This window comes from Rhynchophorus ferrugineus, unplaced genomic scaffold (assembly GCF_030347505.1).
Source record: "Rhynchophorus ferrugineus isolate W39M unplaced genomic scaffold, kcgeb_rfMv2 rfM1, whole genome shotgun sequence".
NCBI classification, from domain to species: domain Eukaryota; kingdom Metazoa; phylum Arthropoda; class Insecta; order Coleoptera; family Curculionidae; genus Rhynchophorus; species Rhynchophorus ferrugineus.
The window spans coordinates 93,411,861-93,439,400 of record NW_027472580.1 but is presented as its reverse complement, the minus strand read 5'-3'; the positions used below and the strand labels follow the sequence as shown (position 1 = coordinate 93,439,400).

Here is a 27,540-nt window from a genome sequence, read left to right as displayed (position 1 = left end):
GTATCATTATAATGTTAAAACAGCTTGTAATTTGTACCCTGACATGTCAGACAACTTTTAGCCTAGCATTTTAGGGTTTGCTATGATTCTTAGAAGCTCTTCACATCAATGGTTTGTTTCAGCAATAAATTCCCTAAACACGCCCTCCCCTAAATTTCTTTTCAACATCCGTGTACTGATCGAGAAGTATTCTTTGAGCACATTGCCGTCCATTCCAAATCATTCATTTCCCGACAATGTAATTCGAAATACTAATTTTTTCGGTTGACCTAAACGTTCATCTTGATCAATCGGTACCACCATTTATAAATCCTCTAAACCTGGGATTAGCAAGTATTTTTAAAAGTTCACAATAAAACTCATAATAGTTAGTTTTATTTTGCCTTATTTATATAATTATATTGAAAAAAACCGAACAATTCTTGAATATCAAAAGTACACCTATGGTTACATTGCATTGCTCTTAAAGTTCCTGCGTAACATTAAAAAGAAAAATGCTACAAGACTCCAAGATTTTCAGGAGGTAGGGAAACTGTCTCAATACCCCAAATCAGCGTATGAAGTCGCTGTACCGACCGAATGGACTGACCTTGTCGCTAAGCCAAAAAGCTGCTAAAAAATATTATTTCGCCAGTGTGGTTTCTCAAATTTACCAAAGTCTAAACCAATTCAGGAAGAATCTTGAGCAAGAACTAGAAGAGTCGGCCGTCGAGAAAAATATCGATATTTTGCAATAATTAAAAGGTTTTTATAATCTTAAAAAAATATATTTAATGGTATTTATATTCTTTTAAACATCGAATATCGGTCGAAAATATCGATATTTTTTCCAATATATATATATATATATATATATATATATATATATATATATATATATATATATATATATATATTAAACCTGTAAAACGTAAAAAACAAAAATAAAACAAACAATCTCTTTTTGAAATATTTTTACTTTATTTATTAACTTATTAACATAAAAATAAAATAATACATTGACTGTACATATATAATATACGAACAATGTAGTATATAGCCGTGGATATATAAAAAGGAAATTCAGGATAAAACTGTTTTAGAGAAGCATATACTACAATGTCGCCGAAATAGTTTAACTTACCGATAATATAAATTATAATTATTTATAAATTGAGTTGCAACTATGTACATCAAATTGCAGTAGTAGAAAGTAGGGGAAGGGTGAAGTTTGAGTTTTTCGAGAGGACGAAGGCGTTTCGGTGTTGTAGGATGGGAGACGAGCTTGTAAAAACCGATTACTGTTCGGGTAATTTATCAAGCGGATAGCTACTAAAAGATTTCTGATTCCGACGATCAAGCGATCGTGACCAAAAATATCTTACAAAATATTAGATAAAATTCTATTCTCAGTCTGGTTAATAGTATATACACATTAACAGAATATAGTAATGAATTATTTCAAATAATAGAGGCACAATGTATATAAGTCCACGTATGGTTTCATTAAAAGCAAATAGGCGGCGGCGGCGCTACGAGATATATATATTTATATATATAAATATATATATATAAAGGAGAAAAACTTCGAACGGCTTTTAACAAAAACATACGCTAAACTTTGGTTACGATGGGGGGTTTAGATTTCCTGCTTCGTGGTCGGTCCCAACCAGATTATTAGTATGTTACGCGAATATGACAAGATGTACGGCTAGACCGCCGTAGTTAACCTTCAGAAACCGAGCTCAGGCTGCTTCTAGTTGAACTGATCCCTATCCTGCTGCAGGAGTCCGTGTTCAGATCGGTCAAGTCAGACGGCAGAGTTAACGGTGTGGTCATCGGTCCGTAGATCCGTTCCTGCTCCTCCAGTTGTTGTAAGAAGGTTTCCTCCAGTTTCTAAAAATATTATCGGTTATCACCTCGACGTCAATACTAAGCATCAACATTGAACAATAAGCGCAAATAAACCACCAACACAGAAGCTATAGTGTACCAACATAAAATAGGAGTGGCGATACGATCTAGCCTAGATAAATGAAACAAACAAAAAAAGGATAACTCCACCAACGACGATACACAAAATAAATCTGGCAAAGAAACACTCAAAAATTCCCGGACAACCCTCGGAATCATCTCACCAGGTACCTAGTCAAGTTAAGGCATCTTCAAGCGGCCGAGTCGTCGGTCTGGGTGAGATCGACGTTTTTCTCTTTGATCCCTTGAATTTGGATCCTAGGAAAGCGACCAGAAAAATTTCCCAAAGACTCGCTGAGGAGACCTGAACTCCAAGTTCTTTGGTGACCCCAGCCGGACGTACGACGTCCCGTGAAGGGGCTGGAGGGTACCGAGACGGGCGCTTCCGGTTCCACGGGTTCGAAATCGGAAGACGAACCTGGTTGGTTAAGCAAAACTCGAGGCAAATAAGCGATGTATTTGGATGATTTCGCTGACTTCACTAGCTCCATTTCCAGTTTCTAAAAAGTAATTATGAATAACACTCATGAAAGCGTTCTGGTTTAGTGATGAAAGCTTAGTTGGAAAAAAAAGGCGTGAATATCATTGAACACGGCTAATTCAAATTTAAGATATTTACAGAAACCTAGTTAAATGTTAATATTTTTTTTAATTTCAAACATCAATTAACAACTTACCTGTTTTCTTGGCTTCAACTGTGCTCTCCATTCCTTCAATTCAATAGCAAACTGTTCTTCTCTCTGTTTTAGTTTCAAGGTTTCATGCTCCAAAAGCATCTTCTTCTTCTCATTTTGTAGCTGTTCTAATTCTTTTATGGTGGCATCACTCATAGCCCTTTTAAGAAAATTTTTAAAACCATAAATATTAGCTGGCGAAAAAAACATCCAGTATATATTGAAATAAATTTTATATCGTTTTGATTTGAGATAAATTCATGGGTTATTTAGTATTCATATAATAAAACAGTAGAAATCTGCAGAACTCCCAATGTTAAAAGAAAATTGTTAAAATCTTACCGAAGTTCCTCCAACTGACGCTTATGCTTCAACTCAAACCTTTGTTGCTCGGCTTGATAACGTTTCTTTTCTTTTTCTTGGAACTAATAAGAAAAAAACAAAAGAAAAATATATATAATCTGGCCGATATCTGCCTCTACGATACCCACCTCTTTGAACTTGTTCTTCTCCAACTCTGGATCGTTAGTCCCGCCCGGTATGGATATTCTCATAGACTCTCTAAACATGGCTTCTCGAGCCTTCATCTCGCTCCTTATCCTCTTCGGTAGGGTTCTTTTTTCAGTTGCCTGTTTCTTCAAAAGCTCCTCTTCTTTTCTTATAGCCCGTCGTCTTATTTGTTCCTTTTCTTTATCATGGCGAGTCAACATTTGATGCCTAGTTAAATGTATTTTTTCAAATTAATAACAAACAATACAGTAAAGAACATTATTCACGTGTTTTCACAATTTTTTCGGAGTTACAGAAAAAAAGTGTTGTAACAGTTGCAGTCGCTATTAAAAGAAACGGTCTTGTTCGTGGTATATTGGTATCATTAAGGTTACTCTTACGCTCTCATAACACATGGGCAGAAAAGTCCCGGGCGAAACAAAGAAACGCCTTTTTCGTTCAAAATTGGCTTTATTCATTAACGTAATTTCCATCAAGAGCCACACAATAATTTCAGCATAGCTCTAATATTTCGATACCACTTTCGTAGAACGACTTAATAGGCCTCAGTTTCAGCGATAACCTCTTCATTCGAGCTAAATTTCTTACCGGTGAGCATACCGTACGCAGTACCGATGGATGTAAGAGCAATTCCAAGTTCAATTCTTGTAGTTTTGCCATTATTTTGATTCACTTGTTACACGGTCCGTTGTTTTGATGAAGCAAAGTTTTTTCTTTGTCATATGCGGTCGTTATTTCGCAAATTCGGCCTTCAAACGCTCCAATAACGCTATATATTATTCACTGTTGATGGTATTTCCCTTCTCAAAGTTGTCGATGAATACCGAGGCCATAACATTTTTAGCCGATCGTTTTGATTCCGGAGTGAAGTAATAGAATCATGTTTCATCCACTGCCACATATAGACGCAAAAATTCCAGTTACGTTTAAACATGGCCAAACACTGCTCAGAATCGTCAACACGTTTTTGTTTGTCAGCAGTGAGCAAACGCGGCACCCACTTTGAACAGAGCTTTCTCATAGTCAAATGTTCATGCAATAGAAAACCAACACGTACTTTTGATATCCTTACGATGTTAGCTAACTCACGCAACTTTTGTGGATTTTTTTGATGTTTTCTGGTGTTTCTTTAGATACCAGATAAATAAATTAATAAATTAAAAAACCAGAAAAAAGAAAAGAAAAGCTTGCTAAATTGTTATTTCTGATTCCTTTTTTTTGTTCTGAATTCTCCTAACAAACCCAAATAAACTTTTCCTGTAAAAATGTGTTATTTTTATCATCAAAGTACTAACCTCTGTAGTATAAATATTTCTTTGATTTGTCGTTTCATCAGCTGGTGTTTCTCATGAATTTGCCGTTCTTCTATCTCCCACAATGCAGCCTCCCTGGTCCTAGTACAAAATAGTTTTAGTGATTATGATATTGCAACAAAAAATCGCCGATACCACTTACCTGGCAAGTTGCTGTTTCTGCTGCAAAAACTGTCTCTCGGTCAACGCCAATTTTTCTCGGTGCGAGTCACTTAATCTCCTCAAAGAACTTTCGTGGTTTTCGTTCAATTTTTCTAGGAAAGCTTTCTCTCTCTCCATGTGTTCCGCGTCCATCTTCTCTTTGCGCTGTTTGAACTCCACTTTTCTCTTATCCTTCGCCATCATGTCAACTTCGGCCTAAGTTAAACGTAAATATATTAACACGTTAACGAAACGAAATAATTTTACCTTCAAGAGTCTCAACTCTTGTTTAAGCCCATCTCTGAAAATCTTCAGATCCCTTTCTTGTTCTCCTCTAATTTTCTTCGATGTCGTTCTCAGATCGGCGTCTTGATGAGCTTCCGCCCGTTCAATCTGTAACCTATAATAAAACATCATCGTTATCGTTACATGATTTCTAAAATAATACGAGATGGTTACCTTTGTTGTCTGCTCATTAATTCCAAATCATTTTCGTAAGTCCGATCCAAGTTTTGCTTTTCTTGTTCGAACTTCCTCTCCTGTTGCTCCAAGGCGACGTTCTCTTTCGCCGCGAGATCCTGGAACTGTTTTTGTTCTTGCTTTTGGAGATATTTCAATTCTCTACGGGAAGGAATCGAATCGTTAACAAATCAGTATTGATACTCGCAGTTTAACTTACCTCAATTCTTGCTTCCTATCGTTATGCGGATCCCACTGAGGATTATCCTCGTCTCCGTATATTATTTTGCTCGTGGTAGTGGTAATCATAACGCCGTCGATGATAAACTTCCTGGTACGTTTTCTCGTCTTTCTGTTCAACATGGCCGTAGTTTGCGCCTGTGTCTTTGGCGGTTTACGCATTACGACCGCCTGATCTTCGTTCTCGTCGTCATTTTTAACTGTAAAATACGATATTTCAAACGGATACTGTAGCGAGGTATGTTACCAATACTGTTTTCCCATTGCGTCCCCATATTTAGAGCGAAAAATCATCCCGACTAATTCAATGTAATTTTAAAAATAATTACGGATTATTTTTAGGTCGACCGCCCGTCCTACTAACTTAAAAACATACCCGAATCCTTCTCGTTGCTGCCCCTGCTCTCGTGACTGGCTATCGAGATGCTCTCGATATCCGACTTGCTGACGGACACCGGTCTTCTTTGGTTCGAATCCGTGCTTCTCACCGAACCGCAGTCGCTATGCGACCTATCGCTGGTAGCCGATTCGTAACTGTCCCCGTACATTTTTCCATTCATCGCGTTACGTTTGAACGTATCCTCGCTGCTGGGAGAATGAACTATTCTACCGTTCATTTTGTAGTTATCCAAAATGATCGACGTGCCTGCAAAATAACAGAGTTCGTGTGATGGGTTTTCGATAAATTAACGAAAACAATACCCCTGGTATCATCTCCATATTCACTCTTTGTACTTCCAGATTTTCCAGAACTGGCATTGGACAAGTCACTAGTCGAACTCCTGAACGTATCGCCTGACTTATCGATAATATAGGACGTGGAATCCTGGAAACATTCGAATAATTACACGATGAACAACAAAAAACTATTTCTTGAGGCTTTTTTAAATTTTTTAAAATAAGTTACGCTAATTTGAGGTCGAAAGCGAGTAGTAAAATAGTTGCAAACAAAATTATTTTTAATTATTATTATTATACAAGAATTTCAAAACAAGGTATAACTGCGAATGTAGAAATTGTCGATAACGTTATCAAAGGTTCTGTTTATGGCCAAAAACATCAACAGAGGTTCCATCAGCTCATCAATGTTGAGGTTTTTCAGTTCCTGGATAATGATGGCTTAACCAGTAAAACCATTTGATTTAGATCAGTGAAGTTATTGGTGAAACCTTGTGCACATTAAAAATAGTGACATAAATGTTTAGTCCACAGTGTCTATCGTACAATAAATATTTGTCATTTTAAAACTGTAGCACATTAATATTAAAAAATAGCTTATTAGTGTTAATTTAATAGACTGTTATACCAAATAATAATAAATGAGCTTTGACTCACAAACAATTACATTCTAAATAACCCCAATATAAGGACGAATGTTGAGTTATCAGATCTGACTGACTCCCTCCTAGCTTCTATTTTATGTTTTTTTTTTATTTTTTCTTTTGTTTCCCATATAGGTCTTTAAAACTTTGTTTCTTCTGTCTGTCCCACCAATTTTTCTAATATTAGAATTTAATTGCCTCCTTTCGATTCTTTTTTTAGGAAAGATCTTTCCTTCCTTCTTCTTCTCTTTGTTCCTCAATTTTCATGTCTGTGTCTGGCTCTTTCAATTTCCATTGATTCTTTTCTTGATTTGTATTCTCTTTCATTCTTCCAATCCCCTATTTTTATAACAATTGTGTTGGTCTATATAATGTTTGGAATAATTCTCAGATCCGAAACCGAAAAAGTTATTTCATCAAAATTTATAGATTGGATTGCATATATGGAGAGCATTTTGTTATAAGCATTGTTTCACCGTCCCTCAATTCAGTAATTCTGCAAGATCTTTAACACATAATCTAGTCAGAAAATTTGTGTTGTCTGTTTATAGATATTAAATGTTTGTTTGACCAATGACCAATGATAGTTTTTGTCAATCTAAATGTGAGAGGATGATAGAATCTAGTAATGTTTTGATAATAAAATAAACCGAAGGCGCTTCGAGACGAATAGATTCCAAGATCTGGGGTTATTAAAATATTGGATATTTTTCTTTTTGATTTACGACAATTACCGTGAAACAATTGATGTTCATGCAAAACTATTGGATATTATGCTTGCTTCAAGTATGCTAAATGTTAATATGGTTAAATATAATCGACATTTCAAATACATATGACCTACCTTGACTTGCACTTTTTCTTCGTCGATTTTGACGACCGATACATGACTAGTATCTAAAAGTCTTGAATTTTCAGAAACATCCAAACCAGAATCGTTTATTACATAACTGCTATCCGCTATGAGAACCTGAAGGGCAACAAAACATATTATCTTCGTGATTTAAGTCATAAATTAGTTCCTACCTCGCTCTCATCCAACTTCTTGCCTTTGGGTACTGGGGTGGGTTTGTCTCTGAATTCACTAGGAGGTGGGTACTCCAGTGAATCCAACGACGGACAGAACTCTTCATCGGAAGATTCAATATGTGTCTTGTTCGTCTCGTTGGCGACGATCACGACCTCGCTGGAACTGTGATTAGACGGTGACGCTGAAGACGTTCTGGATATCGCCAAAGAGTTATCTATAATAACCGGTGGATGAGTAGTTACAACCGTGACCTGACTGATGTTTGAGGCTAAACTATTGGACGGATCAGGCAGATCTGAGTTGATAGTGATCATAGATGTGTTCTTGTTTCGTTCTGATTGAGGCGTCGATACTACCACAAAGCTCATACTGTCTTCCGGAGTAGTTGCACTAAGATTATGTAAATGGATTTAAAAAAACGAAGGAAGAAATATCACCACTGTTTACCTGGAGCTATTTACCGTAACAATGTTATCACCGGGTTTCTCCGAAGGAGGAATTGGCTTTTCTTGAGAAAGTCGTTTGCCCAGATGACTCTCCAAAGCTTGCTTGACTTGAGCTATATTGGAAGACCTACTTGCATCATCGGTTAGATCTCGCATCTCTGTATCTTTAGCGGGCACTGAACAAAAATCTGTATTAACAATTGGGGATATGATGTTTAAAAGGTGATAGTCTTACTTGGCGGTAAAGGAATATCAGCTATGCGAATTGGAATTCTTTCTTCTGGAGGAGTATCGGGTGGGGTTACTGGCGAAGACGGGGGAGTTGGTAGAGCCGCAGTGTTAATAGGAAGAACTGGAGGTGGTGGAATAATCGCTGGCCTTTCGTCATCTTGTGGCATAACCGGAACTGGGACAGGCGGAGCTGCTGGGGTAGATGTGGAAGGCATCTCCGGCGCTGGAGGCATCTCAGGCGGTGGAGGAACTATCGCTAGCGGTGGCGGCGCTGGAGCTGGGCCTTTGTCTTTCTCCGTCGACAGCTGCGTCTGCAAGGGCGGCGGGGGCGCGGGACCTTTCTCGTGCGAGGACCGCCGATTAGCTGCCGCCTCGTCTTTCTTTTCGCTTCCCGGCTGCAAAATGTGAAACACAAACTTTAATCTAGGTTACGGGACCATCCAAGTGCGTGTTTATTAACAGGCAAATGGAAACTCACAATTTTCTTTTCGGCAGGTGTGGGAAGAGGCGCGGGAGTAGGAGTTGGGGTTTTCTTGTCTTCTTTTTCCGCATTTGGCGGTGGAGATTCTACAAAAACATTCGCAAAATAAAAAACACACTCTTTTCAAAACAGCTCCGTATACCTTTTCGATCGACTTCATTGCTCTGCACCGAAGCAGAATCTTCCTCGATGTCCAAAGGCACTTGAGATATTCGGTTGTCCTATAAAAATATATTTGCACTCTAGTTAGAAGCAAAATAACTTGCGGACATGTTTATGTGATGTTATTATTTACACTTGGTACTATGTTTGTTAGTGAACCTCAAAAGGGGACATTTTAGGGAAAAATAACAGCATCTTGACCAGATACATTACCTGTTTAGGGTGAACAGGCAGCGAGGAAGACCCCAAAGAGCAGCATGCATAATAAAAGAAAAGCAGTGATAACATAACTTTACCTATTTTCAATACATCACCGTACAATTTTCACTCGAATGATACACACAACTCACGACCAATTTTCTTGACTTACCAACTCTCTGGTAATTCTCCTTGTTTCTACGATGCTTCCTCATACGCTAAGCATGAAAATATTTACAAAGCGTTTGTTATAGTGTTAGATTTATTAAATATGATGCAAAAAAGAACGTCCACTTATCTGGACATAACGCAACATGTGAGTCTTTTTTTTAGTAAGTCGTTAGAGGGTTAATATTCACAGTAGAACCTGGATTACTTGTATTCTGCTCATTTGAATTGAGGATTTTCAAAGGATACTGGATTTGTATGACCCTTTAGACTTTTGTGTAGAAATCAATTTTTATTTAGATCAAGATAAGATACTGACACATATAGCAGTATTCTAGGCCAAACTTGGCGAAGAACGTTCGAAGTTCTGTTGCACTCTGGTAGATAATGAAAAAAAAGCAGCCAAAGCAACTTACAGAAATAAACTCAAGATATTCCCAAATCCAAAAATCTTGTGGAGATTTAGACTTCGAAGGAAATTTTTTCGACTGGTTTATTAGTCATGCAGATTTAATAAGAAATGAAATTTAAATTATGAGGTAAAAAAGGACAATGATAACTCGGATATAGATAGGGAGTGAAAACTGATATTTGTTAGAAATCAATAGGTACTTTTTCTAGTTATAAGATTGGCATTATAGTGTTTACATAATATACACGCTCAAATATTGCATTTATTACAAAGCCCATGGACCAATGTTACCAATTTACAATTTCTTATAAGTTGCATGATTTAAAAAAAATATTGTTGCAATAATGAAGGTAGCTAAGCCACCATAATGAAAAGTCTGAAATACGAAGAAAACGAACTTGCATTAAAACATTTTAATAAAAATTCTAAATTATGTAAAAATAATTAGAAAAATAGGAAAAATACTGATTTTGACAAATACATTATGTAATGCTTAACATACAAATTGAACATGTTCCTGGAAAACCAATTCTGTATACAAGTAGGCACCTAAATTATTTAAAAAAATACATGTATTGGTGGGGTAAAATAATCAAGGTTCTACTGTAGTGCTAAAATAAACATTTACCATTTTCGTTATCTCGAGAGGTTTAGTATGCTCTGGTTTTTGGTAAATATTACCTTAAAATTGTGTCTATATACAAACAAGTTACAAATATCCGTTTCTTATTTAATGTTTTTATGATCACTTGTTTATTATATACAGTTAAGAAAATAAACATGATATGGTAGTACCATTTAGTGAATATATCAAAAATAAAAATAAATCTCCACCATTTTTTTAATCAAAAATTTATCGTAGATTTGTACCTCTTTGTGTCAAGTTTCGAGCCCGAAAACGTACATTTGCGCCACTAATTACTCTTCTTACTTAACCAAAAGAAAAGCCGCTAAAAGTGATCGTTTGCTGGTAGGTACTTACGGCGAGCATGCTCTAACCTCAAAAACATGTGAGGTGTGGTCTCGATGTGCAAGACAAAGAACATTCTGGTAGGCCGAAAGAGTTTGAAGATGCGAGACCCAACCCAATCTTAAAAACAACTGGCAGAAGCGTTATATGTGACCCAAAAAACGGATTAGCGACGGATTGCAAGCATTGGGGAAAATCCAATGTGATGGGAAGATGCCGGGTGACGTGTGATAAAAAGTGGATTTATTTTGAAAACCCCAAGTGCAAAAAAATCATAGTTATCACCTGGCGAAGTCGGCCGATCGACTCAAAGGTCAGAGTGAAATAGTGTGTTACAAACTGTTGAAACAGTTAATAGTTATCGCTACCGACGACAAATGAATGATTTATACCATGCACTGATGGAAAAACGTTCAGAATGGGCCCGAAGATATGCCAAAGTGATTTTACAGTATGAAAACGCCGCCGTCTCATAAAGCAAAACCGACCAAGGAAGCGCTGAAAGCACTTGGATTGATATTTGCCTTAAAATTGTGTCTATATATAAACAAGTTACAAATATCCGTTTCATACTTCGTCTTTTTATGGTCACTTGTGCATTATATACAGTTAAGAAACAATATGACTATCGCACCCGCAGTACTCTCCAGATTTTGACTTGAGACTCTCCATCTATCAACTTTTCGCATCAATCGGACACGCGCTGTGCAGCACTTCGTCAAGAAGAAGAAGTTAGAAGTTAGAAGTTCGTCGAAGAAGTTAGAAAAGAGCTCAATGAATAATTTTGCTCAAAGAACAAACTAATAATAATACTTTGAATAAATAAATTTTTCCACATTGTATTTTTTCCGAAAAATATTGTAATGACTTTCGGGTACATCTGGTATATAGACACTGTATTAAAAGAAACCTGAATTTTTTGAAAAAAAATACAGTGTTTGGACCGTGCAGAATAACATCCATGTCATATCGAGAGTAATAGTACATAGTAACGAATGTTCAGTTTATTTCCACATTGAGACTGATAACTGACAACTGATTTTATCAGTTGCTTGCATGTACTTTGATCAGCGATATGTAATTGTGAAAATGTGAAGCATCAACGTAAACAACTCTGAAAATCGATGGTTTTGATATTTCTCCGCATAAAATAATAGTTTGCTTGTCCGACAAATAGAAGAATTTTCAGTGGAGCATTGTCACAGCCGATCAAAATCAAATCAATAGATTTGCTATAACACCAGGCGCAAAGTCATGGGCTAGCCAGATAGAACTACCCCCGCAGAGACACCAACGGAATACTCAGAGTCATAAAGCCTTGATGTACATCTGGTAGGATCAACAAGGCACAGTTTAAAAAGTACAGATGCAGTCATTCCCTTGTATGATAACACTCGCAAGATTTGTGAAGGATACACTATTGCAGGCTGAATGATTCACCAGACAAAGCGCTTTCTTATCAGCACTTGCTCAGATAGATGTTGGGATTTGGATTGCTCCAAACCAACATCATTCTTTCGACATCGTATCGCCATGTTGCCAGAAAGATGGGGAAAAGTTGTGGAGCATTATGGAAAATATTATTATTAATATATATTATAAACGCAGTTTTTAAATAAAAAAATCAGATCAGAGTACATGGGAGCATAAATTACTAGTGATATTTTATTTTCTCAAATAGTGATGACTTATTTGTACTCACAAAATCACGCACATTTTAATAAAAAATCAGAAGCAGTTATATCAAAGCACCCAGCACATCATAAACCCAAAGAAAATCATGCATTTTTACCTCAGGATCATCGTCAGTCAATTCCTCCTCCACCACCTCAGCTTTGTATTCGAGCAGCAGATCCCTAATCGGTTTGGAGTCCAAGGTACAATTGATGAACGAATGCTTCAGCAGCTCATCGCAATTGGGCCTCTTGACCGGGTCCTTAATCAAGGCCTTGGCGATGAAATCGTTGAAGTCCTTCGACCACTTGGATGGCTGCTCGAGCCTGGGCGGGTCGCTCTTTTGTATCTTGAGCAACACCCGCATCGGCGACATCTCGTGATTGGGCGGTTCCATCTGGGCGAACTCGATCAGTGTTATGCCCATCGACCATATATCCACCTGTTTAGGTAGAAATCCGGGTTAAGAAATGTGCATACGTACGTATGGCGGTCGCTACAACTTACCTTGAAATCGTACGGGTTGTCTCTGAACGTCTCACAGAGGACCACCTCCGGAGCCATCCAATACGGCGTTCCGATGAACGTGTCATGCTTCTGAAGCGTGGACTTGTTCTTAGCGGATACTCCAAAATCGGCTGGAAAGAATAATTCGATTTTAATTCAAATAAAAAGGAAATAAACATGACACATAATACACATAATTAACTTGCGTTAAGAAGATACTAAAATTACCATACTGCGTATAAAAAAGTATGGGAAAATAATTCTATTTCGAATATATAGTATGATGCGACACTAGTTGGCTATGAATCAAAAATTAAATCACAACTAATTAAACAATCATCGACCCAAATAGTCATCAATAATTTCATTCGAATTTGACATTTTTAAACAAAAAAAGTTTTGTTAAAAGATGTCAAACCCATTTATAATGTCAAACCGATAAAACAATTTATGAGCAGATGACGGAAACAAAATTCTACTTTTGCATAATAACTTAAATTGTTATTAGTTACTAAGTAATGATAACACTTTATGACAACATCTCCAAATAAAAGTTTAAAAAAGGTATTTTGCAGTAAGAATAATAAAATGAAACATCTACATTGTGCTGATTATTTAACGGCACAAGGTTTAATTGATATCGCTGTAAAAATCAACTACCGAAATGCAGAAGAGATTTTCGGTCCAATTTCCAACTCGGACAGCTGGTTTTCAACAATCTACATAGAATAAGAATCATTCATTACCGGCAGCTGTTCAATTATCGGCCTGTCAATGCCCTTATCATCGGCGGACAAAGCCGTAACGCGCCAAACAGAAATAACTGTCCCGTGAATTTTAAACAATTTTCTCTTTCGTTTGATGTCTTTATTTCCGATAGGCGAACGCGCCATTCTAAAAATAGCCCATCAAGCCATCGTCGAAAAATATATATTATGTATTGCAATAACAGAACGGAATGATTCACCATCGTTCCAAGACACCACGAAGTCCCTACGCCCGCTTACGCGGACGCACTCCGTGATGTCACGCCACCATCTATTTCTCTCCGCGACTTCTGTTCGTACGACGATTCCGGTTTTATGGGTTTTAACAGGATTTAAATTCGATTCTTGTTTGTTTTCAGACGAGCACATTTCGCTGACGTAGACGGCGTGAATGTTTAATTGTTGTCGGTCTTATTTATATCATGGCGTACGTATATACGACATGATTGAGCTAAATTGAGCCAGAATGGAGGGTAATTGTTTAATGAACAGCAGCGTATTCTGCTAGAACTGCAAAGTATTAGGACTGGTATGACCACAGTTCGTTCATAAATATTTGAAGCCGCAATTAAAGCAGGAAGATGATAGGTAACTGGACATATCGAGTCTTTTTATGGCCAGTATTCCATCTGCATGTTTGTTCATTCATATTCGAAGGCGACTGATGGAATAAATAAACTATTTATTGAATAAATACAGCGTTTACTCGGGCAACAAAGTATGGAGGAGGGTAAAGCAAGGACATTTGTGCTGATATTAACTCAGCTAGTAGTCAAATTTATAGAATGGAATGTAACTACAGTTTGTTCTACAAAAAAAAGATTGAAGCTGGCGAAGAACCAATAGATTCATACTAGTATTATGACCAACGAGCCTCTACTCAAGATATTTTTATGCATATACAAACCAACTATTAAGTCAAATAAAATATATAATACAAAATAGTGTTTTATGAACATCTCCACAATTAACATAAAACTGGAAAAGTAATACCAAAGCTATAAATTAGCAATTATCAGACTTAACTGCAACTAACAATATTTATTCCAAATATAATATATAATTTACAAAAAAAAAACATGAAATGGAATACAATAGCTACACAGATTGATTTACAAAACAAAGCTTAAATCTTACATAAATATTATATATAACAGCGAATCAACAATGTAATTAATTAATAATTATCTTTCGAAAAACAAGATTTACCATCATTAGATAGGTAACAAAAAGTTTTTTATTTGCTAATTGCTAAAGAAGTTTTTACAATTTAAAAATGTGTAATTGTAATTTTTATGTTTCGCATGTGAAAAGTATACTGTGGAGTAATATTTTATCACAGAATATGCTCATGATTATTGGAATAAAATTAAGTAATAAAGAGCCTAGTTCATATATTTGTTTATGTGTATTCAACGCTATAATTAAGTCAAGAAATAAATAAGATGGAAAATAACTGCTTAGTGAACATCCGACTAGTGTTTAATTAAAATTATTCGTAATTAATCCAAAAAACATAAATAGTCAAATAACGGAATACTAGAAATTGTGATAACGAGATTTAGTGGTAAAACCACTACCACCATTCACTCTAAATATTTGTCCGTGAATATTCGCCTAATTAAACTAGAAACAATTTAAAACAACAATGCAAATAATTTTTCGTTATCGCTCAACGACGACCACTTATTTTCGAAACTACATTCCGCAATAGCGGAAATATTTTTTCTACAATCGGCTCTTATCTCGGCCTGCGAACCAAACTAACATCTACCGCACATTTTAATTTTATCTGCACGAAATTGAAATGGCAAAACCGACACACATTTTGTAAATATAGCCATCGAATACCATTCAAGGTGAAATTGGCTCCAAAACCACACTATGTGTGAGTGTTCGAAGGAGTGAGACGGGAGGGAGAGAAAATTAGCATTAACCGTTGTTAGCCAACGATTCTTAATAGGATAATATTATTTGCATTCATTTCTCCATTATTTACTTGTGACCTATCCTCAGGCGTTTTTACGTCGCGAGATTTTCTCGGAATGCGACTAGTGGAGAAGAAAAACTAGTTTTTTTTTCCTTATTTAATTTATTGCACATTAGTATGGAGCTATGCTCGGAGAATCTAGCGCTAACGGTTACAAGAAAATACGTTAATAATGAGAGTTAACCGTTTTTCTAATCAATCAGTAACTAATAGTAGTAGAGAATTAATTTCATTATTATTAGTTTATAACAACGGCAATACCTCAGCTACGACTTTCATTGCATTCTATCAATTGAATTTGTTTTAAAACTATATTCATTGGAGACACTATGAAACGAAGACTACTTACGATATATATGTTTGGTTATGTTTGTTATTGGTTACTTCTATAATATTCTTAATCTCCTGTTCAATTCAGAACAAATGGTTGGCTTGGTGACGCAGTGGTAATGGCGATAGGACGGTCCTCCTACTGTTGCGATAGCCGCGGGTTCGAATACTGCTGGGGCATGGTCGTAAATTTATGTTTGTGATTGTTTAAAATTTGTAATTGTCCTAATCCTAAAAGTGTGTAAAATCCGACAAGGAAAATGATCCCAGTCACGCCAGTAACCAGGCTGGGTAAGACCGGATGTCTTCTGGGATGCTTTCTAAAGTTGGTCACTCGCCAGTCGGTAGGCTTAATGTTGAGGACCGTGGCTCGGAACCCACGTTAAACTGTAGGCCCAGTTCTGATAAACCCCTAGTTGGTAAAAGGAGACTTTTAAAGTATATTTTAAAAAATTCAAAACAAATAATACAAATAAACGCAAAGGGAATATATTTTATTTTGTTTTACTAGTAAAGTTTAGTAAATAGCAAATTTTGGAAATGGCAGTTAATACCGAAAGATATATGTAAATAATATCGAAGATAGGGTCATGACAGTAGAGATAATAAACACATAGTAAGCTTCACAGTTTACAGGCAAATTTGAAGTAAAATCGCAATAATACATATAATGTGGAATTGAATGAAATATCCTTGAATATTAAATAATTGAATCATTATCGTAGAGTATGTAAAATTTGTGTGTAATTATGTACATTTGGTTCGAATATAATTTGCATTATGCAAAAAGTATTTATTAATCAAAAATTGATGAAGAAATGCATCGAGTTATCCAAGAATGTAGACAATTAGTGATGGAAACAATTAATAAGGTTTTAAATAAATTTAAATGGTACCTTTATTTTACTATGATATATGATATATTCAGAACTCAGAAAATGTAATAGTGCTTAAGAAAATAAAACAAAAAACCAGATAAAATAATTCGTATTTGATCTGTGAATTTAAAAGTGATAATGAAAATTTGGACAATAAACGACACGATATCGTAATTTATTCTGACGATCAAATAAGGAGACGCCTTCACGAGAATCCTTCATAAATCGACCTTGCATTAAATTTTGATATACTGCAACTTTAACAAAACGTTTATATGCCATGAACCTTGTTAAAAAAATTGACAAACGGGTACCTCAACAATTAAAACAATGCGTTTTGTAGTTGTGCTCTCGTTTGGTAAGAATTGACCCATTTACTGGTCGAAGTGTTTCATATGATAAAAAGCAAAAGGTGGTCGGAACGATAGGCCGAAATAATACCTTAAGAAACTCTATCTAACTTGACATATAATGCATAGAGAGTTCTTTTATCTTGTGGTTTAACCAAACCATTCATTCACAAATATACTGTATTATAGATGCATTTAGCCAAAAACTAACTAAAATATGAGCATCATAGAGTTATGTGTTGATGAAATGTTTTAACGCATACCCCATATAGTCCAGATTTATACATGTAATTAAAAGCAATTAAAAAATAAGCTTTTCAATTTTGAAGACTTTCCAATTCCTCAAGTTCAAAATCTCCTTTGAAAAATTTGAATTATCATTTATTGAAACAAATGGTACATTACGTGCAAGAAGCGCATTTTTATACAAAAATAGTTTTTTTTTAATTGTTTTATGCGATATATTTGAACTTGCCAATATAAAATTCAGTTATTACATCGAAATGGCGGACATCTAACAGCAAAATATCTTCCTTTACATCCTATTTTATTGAAGGTCATCGCGAATTCCTGAACAATACAAAATTCACCAAAGAAAATCTAAAACAATAACACTCGTGTGAAAATGTCCAACAATTTGACCAATTTATCTGTTATTAGCCATTAAACAATTACCAAATTTACAGTACAGAATTCTTGTCGACAATATGACAATATAACCACATTAGTCCCAACAATAATATTTTAATATACACCGACTGAAACATTTCGTGGGTATTAAGGGAAACCCCTCATATACACATAATCCCATTCTATATTGTTCTTTTCCAGTCTGCCGCTCGAAAAGTAATAATTAATGGCGAAAAATCAAGAGCGAAACTGAAATTATTTCAGCCATACATTATTCAGAGTTATGGTTTCTTGGACGCAGCCAGATACCAGCACGCCGTTGCCCGATATCTTCCAACGATGACGGGCCATCATCGATTACATACTATTAATAGAAATTAAAAATTACCAGTCGTGGACTTATTAATAAAAATGTTCTTTAATAAAATAGGGCAGACAGCGATAAATACCTACGTCCCCCACCAGAGACCAACGCGAAGAAGACAGGGAACAATATTTATCGACGCAAACAGACAAATAATGGTCACGTGACGCTAGTTTAACACCATTAAGCGCGTGAATCAACAAACTTTATCGGAAACAAATATTATCAAATAAATCGACTAGTAGAGCGAGAGCATTGGTAAATAGATCGGCTTAAAAAACTTCTGTAAACATGTAATCATTAATAAATAAACGTCATTGACGGAATGTATTAGGCCAAAAGTAGTCTTGTTTTATTATCAACAATTATATTAAATTTTAGTCGAAATGAGAATTATGTACAGCATTGAAATGATTACATTTCTGGAATTATTTTTTGATTGTTATATATATGAGTGTCCTTACGAACCACAATCATCAACATTAAGCCTACCAACTTAGACATGATCCAAGAAAACACCCGGTCTTATGGTTACTGGGGTATATCTGGACTGGATATACAATTTAACGTACGCTCCGAACCACGGTCCTCGGCATTAAACCTACCGACTGGCGAGTGACTAACTTAGAAATCATCTAAGGAGACATCTGGTCTTACCCAGCCTCGTTACTGGCGTGACTGGGATCATTTTCCTAGTCGGATTTTGCACTCTTGCTTAAGGACAATCACAAATGTTAAACAATTACAAACATAAATTTATGACCATGCCCTAGCAGGATTCAAACCCCCAACTATTGCAACAGTAGTAGGACCGTCCTGTCGCCTTTACCACTGCGCCAACCGGCTCTTATGGTTACTGGCGTGACAACGAACGAATTTCACAAAAATATAAAGAAATTCATAAAAGATTACATTGTGGTAATGTTTGAATCTATCATATATTATGTCAATTTTACATTCAGATATTAAAAAAAAATTAAGGGCAGGGTCTTTGTTAAGTTATTATAGTAGTTTTAATTATTATAGGAACATTTTTCCAAAAAAATAGTGCTGCAATAATACAATTCAAAAGGTTATATATATAAAATTGTAGATTAATTTATAATATATAAAGATTATTTCCATTGCACTCGAAAAAATTAAATGAAAAATAATCAGTGTAAAAAATGATAAACTGGAAAACTGACAACGCCTACAATAACAAGTACCGATACAATTTAAAACAAAATATGTACATATTGGATATATTTAATAATCTATAGAACATGAATTTCTAACTACATACTGCAAACTGTGTTTTGAATATGATTTATTAACTTAAGAATATCCTTGCAAGCATCAACTGAGAGAGCTTTATAGCACAATTTTTAATACATTCATAAAATAAGAAGGTAATGATGTTCCATTAAATTCCAGTTATGGCTTTGTTTCAATCTCTCTCAAAAAGTCTCAAAATTGACATTCTGTAGACTATGTTTACCGAACAGAAAAGAAAAAATCCTAATATATTTTGACTGAATATTACCCAAACAAGTAAACGATAATAATACATTCTTGGTCCTAATAATTATATTTACGTAAACAATCATTATTTACATAATATTTCATATCGCTTCACTTCATTACTCAATCCATAATACGGATATATTCGATTGGATAATTGTTAAATATTGAAAAAATTTAATAATAAATTGATTGTTATCGAAACAAAAATGCCGACACTTTAATTGCGGCCTTTATTAGAGTCAAATCATCCCTAATAAAATGGTAACCATGCATCGGATAGCGATTCAATTAAAATGCAGACAGGGAAAGAGGCGAGGTACAGTTACGCGCCGCACACAATCGCCACTGACGCCCATCTTAAAAATGCATTTTCTCTTGGAAAGTTATTCGAGAGAGACGGCTTCGATACGTTGAAAGTCGCCCAAAACCGTTCCGGACCTCTATGAAAGAATATCGTTTAATCTCCGTCCAACAATGAGGATTTATGCAATTAAAAATGCAGCACTATTTTCCTGTTTAAACAGTAGGAAACCGGTAAACCTCGGTAGGCAAAGGTGAGCCCCGAATATAGCCCAAAGAACAAGCTTCAAAACGGACTCATTAGTTCAGAGGGATCACTAAACTAACAATACAAAGGACAGGTACCTTTCCTAGAACGAAACATCCTAATATTTAACGGTTACAACGAAGGTAAACATCTGCTTTTATCATACCTCCGCATTCAACCATCCAAGAAAAACACCGACAGTGGTGTAAATGAAAGTGTCTTATTATCAACCCCACGCGACTGGTAATAAAACAGGTGCAAGTCAAATGTCTATTTAGTAATATTAACTAATTCTGACGACCACATAAGATCTCAACTTGCATTTTTTTTCAGTTTAGTTCCTTCAAAATAAAAATATCTGTATCATATTTAGTTCATTCTTTACAAGTACATTATATTGCTGTAAAATAAACAAATAAATTTCGCTGAGCTGAAACTACGAAGTTTAGTTGCCGCTAGATCTTCCAGATTAAAAATTTAATAAATATATCATGCTGTAAAATTTGTAAAATGTAACTAAACAGATTAAAATCTTTATAATTGAGCTTAACAAGCTAATCCTGTGTCATCAGTCTGAATTCTGAGACTCTTCTTTAAAAAAATCTTCCCTTAACAATCCATTAACAATATTATTAAACATTCCTTCGAAGAAGACCACACATCGATACCACGCTCTCCATTTTTTTTGTCGTAGCACAAGCCTTCACAAAGTTTGGCATGAATGCATGACATAAACTAAACAAAATATCTTCAATAATAACGCTATATATTACCAACTGTTCAGAATTAATAATCTGAATTTAAAAAAATATAGACTGCAGTGCCCTAGGACCTTTCTCTGCCCTATGCATATGGCATCCAAACTAAAGAGAACTAAGAGATACATTTTCAGAATATATAGTACTTTATCAGTGAACAAGAACCAAGAGGGATCTAGATATAGGCTTCTAGCAGTCAAACAATGACAAATGGCAAAACTAAGCTCAGCTTTTTCCTATCAACTTTACCAACAAAAGACTAAACAACCCATTGGTGATGAACTTAAATGGCACTACTGTACTATATAAAAGTAGTGCTAAATATTAAAAATTGATATTGGACGTCAAGTTAACATATAAAGAAGAAATATTGGCTTTCTGGTATATATCTCACTTTCATAGTAAACAACTGTAAGGTTGTAATGTTCAAATATTTCAGAATAAGGTATAATGTAATGGAAAGAATACACCTAATTATGCATATGATGAAAACTTGCCTGAAGAACAAAAAATAATTCCAGTTAAATATGAAATCAAAATATTCAAGGTCAGGTTACATCTCTATGAAGACCAAACTAGATTAATTTTTTTAATATCTTCACTATATCAATATAAAACAACTTTTATTCAGTTGCTGCATCCTCGAAAATATTTTTTTTTTGAACGTATCATGGTCGAGGATTTTTTCATCTCTATTCCATTCATATTTTCACTACATCGTCGTAAAATAAACAAATAACTTTCACGTGTTTCAAACAACGAGTCGTTTAAGTTGCTACACCCTCAAAAGTAGAAATTCTTCAAATGTACCATGGTCGAAGAACCATACAGCATTACGCCACCTCCCAATTGTGTGTCAATTCATCGACCCGCTGAATGCTGATCAGGAACATCGCCACCGCCGTCTACTATCCGTTTTTTGTCATTTATTCGCCAGTGTTCCCTCTTGTGCAATGCCTATTTTTAGGCCGATTGCCACACGTGATTCACACATACAACAGCTTCAAGCTTAGGTATATGACGAATTTACTTGAGAAGGTCGTATTCTAAGCAGGTATACGGGCCAGCGCGGTGCCGAAAATAATGGGTCTTTTACTTTCTAGTTAATTATCGGGTACCGCATGAAAATATTACCGAAACCATAAAACATTCAAAGAAATGATTTGATTTTATTTAAGAAATCGTAACAATACATCTTTTAATATGACAACAGAACAGCGCCTTGAAAATGATATTTATTATAATCCCAACCCAAACAAAATGAAGCAAAATGTAAACAATGATAAACATTAAACTAATTAGTATCCATTTATCTAATCTTAAAGATATATAGAATATCCGCACCTGGGCTGAACAGTTATATTTCAACACCAAGTAAATAATAAAATTTCTGATTAAAAGTGTAAATATAAAATGTACTCACCAAGCTTAACACCTCCAGCCATAGTAAGCAGAACATTGCCTGCTTTCAGGTCTCGATGTATTACATGGCTTTTATGTAAAAAATGCAGTCCTTTGCACATATTTTGACATACATAAGCTATCTGGGGTTCAGTCAAAGGTTTCTCCAATTCCGTCATTATACTGTCTAAGGCACCACCATCACAATACTCAATCAGCAGCCATAACTACAAATACATTTAGTTTTAGGGATATAATGTGAGACAGGTTAACTCTGGACTGACCTGTTGTTCTTTTTGAAAAGCTTCCAATAGTTCAACAATGTTAGGATGCTTAATCTCAGTTAAAATATCTATTTCTACCATAAAATCAGACAAATCATCTTCTCCATCTAGTCTACACATTTTAGCAGCAGCCAACTGACCTGTATGTTTGTGCTGTGCCTAAAAATATTATCATAAGATTTAAGAATATTCCTTGCACATCGCCTCAAACTTACCTTGTACACTTTTCCGTAGGCCCCATCACCAAGCTCCCCTATCATATCCCAGTATTCCTCAGGATCAGTGTCCATACGGACGTTATTATACACTTTTTTCTTTTTCGCATCATTACCACCAAAATGTAACACTTTTTTGATGTTATTAAAAAACGACATGTTGATGTCTTCTATGTAGTCACTAATATCAAGAATTTATGTTTCACAATTATAAATAACACACACTAGCTCAACACAGCACTATGCATTATCCAAATTTTCTGTGTCGCTTTCTCATTTTCTTTCTAATTATTTTTGCTTGCAGTATCAAAACCAAACCTAGATAAAAAGAAAAAACTGTAAAATTCGTTGCAAAAATATTGCCATATAGAGAACTAAATAATATTGATCTAAACTAGATAATTGAAGCTTTAGCCCTAAATAATTAACAGTAAGTTATTTCAAAACGATTAAAAATTAAGATAATACTAATACCATTTAATACGATATCTAGAAAGCAGGTTTTAAATATCTACTAATATTGAAAACTAAATTCGAATTAAAAAACTTTCGGAACGTCGAGCAAAGTTTATGTTTGAAGAAAAATTATATTAATAGAAAATCTCGTTGAGAATGAAAAAAACATATTTTTAGCTAAACAAACATTTGTCGCATGACTTATACAGTGAAAGGAAATGTCAGAGCTACAAGTTTATGGCCAACAACCTGCTTCTCCAGAGAAAAACGAAAAATTTTCATCACTTACGATTTCAACACCTTTTCCAAAGGTTCCGGTAAAATCTATCAAAACTTTAAACACTCGCACTCAAACACTGATACGTATTTTTATCCCACTTTTTGTATATTTTTAATCCACTGAAACCAACTGCCATGCCAATTTTTACCATTTCCGTACCCCTCATGTCCCGCTGACACCACGCCTTGAATTGACATACGGAATGAGGTGTATAAATGCGCATGCGTTTACGAGTTTATTTTACTATGCCGAAATCACAATAAACTCATAAAACTAAGTGTCGAAATGAAAACGATGAAAAAGTAGGGTTATACGATTCAAAATATTTATTTAATAGAAAAAAGGGAAAATGTCACAACCATCATCACGTAGTGTTTTAAAAATGATCGTTACTAATTTTATTAATTCCCTAAAGCCACGACAGTTTCGGGGAAACCACATGGGGACAGATTATTTTGGTAACAAGTACTACGAGATTCCTGTTAATGCTTCAAGCGCTCGGTCAAAACCAAGTCGCTGGTTCGAACCACCAGAAAAGGATAATTTTCAACAGGAGATGCCAGCAGAATGGGAAGCTTGGCTAAGAGGTAATAACATAGCCTTTTATCATTTATGTAAGGTCATCGTTTGTGTGAATTGAAGGAAGAAGAAAAGTACCCCCAACCGAAGAGGAACTGAAACGAAACTTAGCCATAATGCAATTGAAGAAAAAGAATGCGATAGAGGTAGAGGCCAAAGCGGGATTACCAACTCCCAGACAGAAGGGAATGGAGAGTTTTCCTCATAGACCCGAATACGAGAGAGTTCCTGGTGAAAAGAAATAATGTTTTCGTTACTTGCTGCTCTTAAAATTTTAAATTATTAATGTAAATATACATTGTTATCGTATTGGTACATTCATAAGAACTTTTTAGTCATGCCTATCTATTATGAAATAAATATATGTTGATAAAACAAAACTAACGATTATTACTGTTACATAAATAAAAATGTGAAAAAACTGTTTAAAAAAAAATTGTATAAATTTACATTAAAAGATTTTAATTTTTTTTAAAGTTCAACAAAGAGTCTCTTTAGAATAGAAACATTTCACTTAGTAGGCTGGTTTTTTACATTAAATATAAATTGTTTAATTGAACCTATTTGTTAATTAATACTGCACTATAAATACATAATAAAAAGAGTCAAGAAAACTACTCTTTAAGGAAGATAATAACAGCTTGGGACAGTACTCTGAATATAAAAAAATTCCTGGACATCTTTGCGATGTCCTTCAACCCTAACGAAACTAGACCACATCGATTGGCGACTGTATATATCGGTCTGTCCAGGTTCCTTAGCGACGGACTGACCATACCTGACCAACGAATCGCCCCCCTCGCTCGTTTGAATAACCATAGGGACTTAAACACGCGATACCCTCAAAGAAAACACCCGTGTTTCACCGGCTCCCGAGAGAAAAACCGCGCACATCGCACGGCATTAGTTATTTGGCCATTAGTACAGATTTTTCGCTTTAATTCAGATCTGAATACGGAGATGCGATCTGGGATTAACAGATTTTCGTACGACGCGAAATTCCTCCTATATTTTAATTTATCATCTTTGTGAAACTTATCTGACACTTAAGAGTGATTCTAAATGATCAAAATCCGTCTAAAATTGTTTGCAATTTTTATTTTTATATATCAAGAAACATGAGACGTAACGGTAAGTACCTAGACTAGAAATAATAAGATGCACTCACTCATTGGGAAAAATTACAACAAAAAAATCAATGTTTATGAAGAAAAACACAACCACATAGGGCATTTCTTTTAAGTTACCATATGATTAAATGTAAGTAAAACGATTTAAATTTCTTATTACAGTGTGTTTTATTGGTTGTATAATGAGTTTAATTTCAATAAGTATTTTAAATATATTTAAATCACAGTGGCCTTTAATGTATTTGTTAACAATTTTGATATACACGTTTTTCTGTTTAAATATACCTCGTACAATTCGGACGTATCATCTGGAATAAATTATGAATACATATAACCGAGTTTGAGGAAAGTTCAACACACTTCTTAACCCCCAATAAAAGAGGGAATCACGAAAGGGACACGCGTCCGTTACCTCTACGTACGTATTCCCGCCCCGGGCCCGACGGTTCGGATATTTATATTCCGCTTAAACACCGCTTTGTTTTTACCGGGGTACGCGAAGAAATGGAAACAGTGACATAAAAATTACCCGAAACAAATGAGCGCGGTTTAATTTTTCGCCGATGAGTGATGGCGTGTTGGGACGACGCGTTCAAGTTCGTAAACAGCACGGAATGAACGCACGGCGATTTTGTTGTTTTTTTGCTTGAAGGTTCGAATGTGAAAGGGCGGAGGCCCCCGAAGAAAGGGAAAACTGGAAAACCGCCATGCCAGTTGGCGATGTATTTTCTAGTTTTCGTGTGCTACTGCTGCGGCTCTCTTACAGGTAATTAGTAGTTTTAGTTAGCGTCGTTAAATTTAGCTGTTCATTTTGGTTGGTTCGTCAATTTTTGTTCGAGCCAACTGTAATGTACGGCCAACTTGTACATTGATATGTTATATAACACATCTAGGAATACATATTGCGATTTTTTATATATAGATGGCGATCGTCATAGATTTTCTATGACACTAATCATGTCAATGTTGTGTCAAATTTACTTTTAAATAGCCTTTCAAGCTATATTAATCATAAAGGGTTAAAACATTAATGTATTAAAATCTAGAAGATGATTTGTTTAGATAATTCATGATACCAGTTTGGATTATCTCTAATAAGATCTACAACCAAAGATTGGTTGCTTAATATGTTGGAAATTGAAAAAAAGGATTGAAAAATGATTGTTCCTGTTAAGTCTGGACAATATGGTGGATGTAGTGAAATTTTTCATGTCACGCTTTAAATTTAATGAGATATTTGAAGACTCCTTATCGGTTTACCAGTTTTTATTCTGGTTTACAACTATATTATCCATGCAGAACGCTTTCAGGCAAAATTATGAAAAATTGTACTGAATTTTGCCACGAATTGATGGCTTTGAATTAACGGATTTATAGTAACGTTTATGAATTAATAATATTTAGATATTTCCTTGTCTTGTTTTCCTTATTTCTTGTTTCCTGTCTTCCTTTCGAAAAAAAGTCATATCCGAAACAAAAAGTCATTTGATTCTATTTTCGTTGCAATTTTTCAAATAGACATGTTTTTGGTAAGACAATAGTAGACACTAGCTTCTTATTGATGGTGATGATGAATATATTTAAATGCTGAATTATGAAGATGTTGAATGAGGATTACACCGAAATAGATGTATATTATAATTTATCATCAAAATAAATTATAGGTCTTCCGTGATAGGGTGATTTTTTAGCTTTTTATTATAGAAATCTGATTTGAAATTATCAATAAAAAGTAATTAATAATTACTACAATAAATTACAGTTTAATAGCTTTGGATTATTTTTTTTACAAATCTAACACAAGCAAAGAGGCAAGTTATAGATACCCACCATATTCGCCAGACGTTTGTTGCTTTATTAATCTAGTCTAGTGGTCCATTCTTAAAAAAAGGCAAGTATACAGAATTATTAGAATATATAAAAGATAAATAAAGCATTTCATAATCTATATATTAATTTAATGTCTCTTCTATACAACTTGTAGTCCTATTTCTCAAAGCTTTCGAGAAATTATATTATACTTGACAGATACATGATTATATTCAATTCAAAACTGATTGTAGTATCTGTCTGTATTTTAGTAATAACAATTGAATAATACAATATATTTAATATCTATCTTCACATATTTCTTTATTTGTATCATTTGCTCTGTTTTTCAATCCTTTTAAACCAACAGTTCTA

At 34.9% G+C, this 27,540-nt stretch overlaps 3 protein-coding genes across 20 annotated transcripts in view; 2 read left to right on the top strand and 1 right to left on the bottom strand.

Annotated features, from left to right (window-relative positions):
* Positions 1 to 938: 938 nt before the first annotated feature.
* On the bottom strand, positions 939 to 23,844 carry Slik (Sterile20-like kinase). 11 transcript variants are annotated; one of them, XM_076397863.1, is made up of 24 exons: positions 23,657 to 23,844; positions 22,912 to 23,229; positions 22,697 to 22,855; positions 22,435 to 22,639; positions 12,892 to 13,022; positions 12,503 to 12,826; positions 8,943 to 9,021; positions 8,798 to 8,886; positions 8,324 to 8,735; positions 8,090 to 8,276; positions 7,639 to 8,032; positions 7,457 to 7,582; positions 5,993 to 6,116; positions 5,667 to 5,936; positions 5,271 to 5,490; positions 5,051 to 5,212; positions 4,859 to 4,991; positions 4,593 to 4,807; positions 4,433 to 4,531; positions 3,119 to 3,344; positions 2,970 to 3,052; positions 2,631 to 2,787; positions 2,125 to 2,453; positions 939 to 1,875 (listed from the first exon to the last, which is right to left on the bottom strand). In XM_076397863.1, exons 2-23 carry the CDS (start codon positions 23,068 to 23,070, stop codon positions 2,145 to 2,147), a joined length of 4,263 nt encoding a protein of 1,420 aa, XP_076253978.1. In that variant the 5' UTR covers positions 23,071 to 23,229; positions 23,657 to 23,844; the 3' UTR covers positions 939 to 1,875; positions 2,125 to 2,144. The 11 variants fall into 11 exon arrangements, with proteins under 11 accessions (XP_076253978.1, XP_076253993.1, XP_076254001.1 ...); XM_076397878.1 differs by having other exon boundaries at positions 8,090 to 8,264; XM_076397886.1 differs by having other exon boundaries at positions 8,324 to 8,714.
* On the top strand, positions 23,557 to 24,606 carry LOC143192543 (NADH dehydrogenase [ubiquinone] 1 alpha subcomplex assembly factor 2). 3 transcript variants are annotated; one of them, XM_076397943.1, is made up of 3 exons: positions 23,557 to 23,684; positions 24,063 to 24,234; positions 24,290 to 24,606. In XM_076397943.1, the coding sequence occupies exons 1-3, from the start codon at positions 23,586 to 23,588 to the stop codon at positions 24,469 to 24,471; spliced, it is 453 nt and encodes a 150-aa protein (XP_076254058.1). In that variant the 5' UTR covers positions 23,557 to 23,585; the 3' UTR covers positions 24,472 to 24,606. The 3 variants fall into 3 exon arrangements, with proteins under 3 accessions (XP_076254058.1, XP_076254069.1, XP_076254079.1); XM_076397954.1 differs by having other exon boundaries at positions 23,563 to 23,678; XM_076397964.1 differs by lacking the exon at positions 23,557 to 23,684 and having other exon boundaries at positions 23,915 to 24,234.
* A 621-nt stretch (positions 24,607 to 25,227) lies between these two features.
* Positions 25,228 to 27,540, top strand: part of Cad86C (Cadherin 86C) — a 37,225-nt gene continuing 34,912 nt past the window's right edge. For all 6 annotated transcript variants that reach the window (XM_076397575.1, XM_076397572.1, XM_076397574.1 and 3 more), the window contains exons 1-2: positions 25,228 to 25,357; positions 26,009 to 26,122. In XM_076397575.1, the coding sequence (XP_076253690.1) occupies positions 25,345 to 25,357; positions 26,009 to 26,122 (127 nt within the window). In that variant the 5' untranslated portion in view covers positions 25,228 to 25,344. The remainder of the gene's footprint in view (positions 25,358 to 26,008; positions 26,123 to 27,540) is intronic.

Bases quoted from the DNA above. Each gene is read 5' to 3' on its own strand.
- Slik (XM_076397863.1), bottom strand. From the start codon at position 23,070: ATGTCGTTTTTTAATAACATCAAAAAAGTGTTACATTTTGGTGGTAAT. The intron at 8,033-8,089 runs GTAAACAGTGGT...ACATAATCTTAG, and splicing joins GTTACGGTAAATAGCTCCAG to TGCAACTACTCCGGAAGACA. The intron at 7,583-7,638 runs GTAGGAACTAAT...GTTGCCCTTCAG, and splicing joins AGAAGTTGGATGAGAGCGAG to GTTCTCATAGCGGATAGCAG.
- LOC143192543 (XM_076397943.1), top strand. From the start codon at position 23,586: ATGTCAGAGCTACAAGTTTATGGCCAACAACCTGCTTCTCCAGAGAAA. The intron at 23,685-24,062 runs GTAAAATCTATC...AATTCCCTAAAG, and splicing joins CACCTTTTCCAAAGGTTCCG to CCACGACAGTTTCGGGGAAA. The intron at 24,235-24,289 runs GTAATAACATAG...TGTGAATTGAAG, and splicing joins ATGGGAAGCTTGGCTAAGAG to GAAGAAGAAAAGTACCCCCA.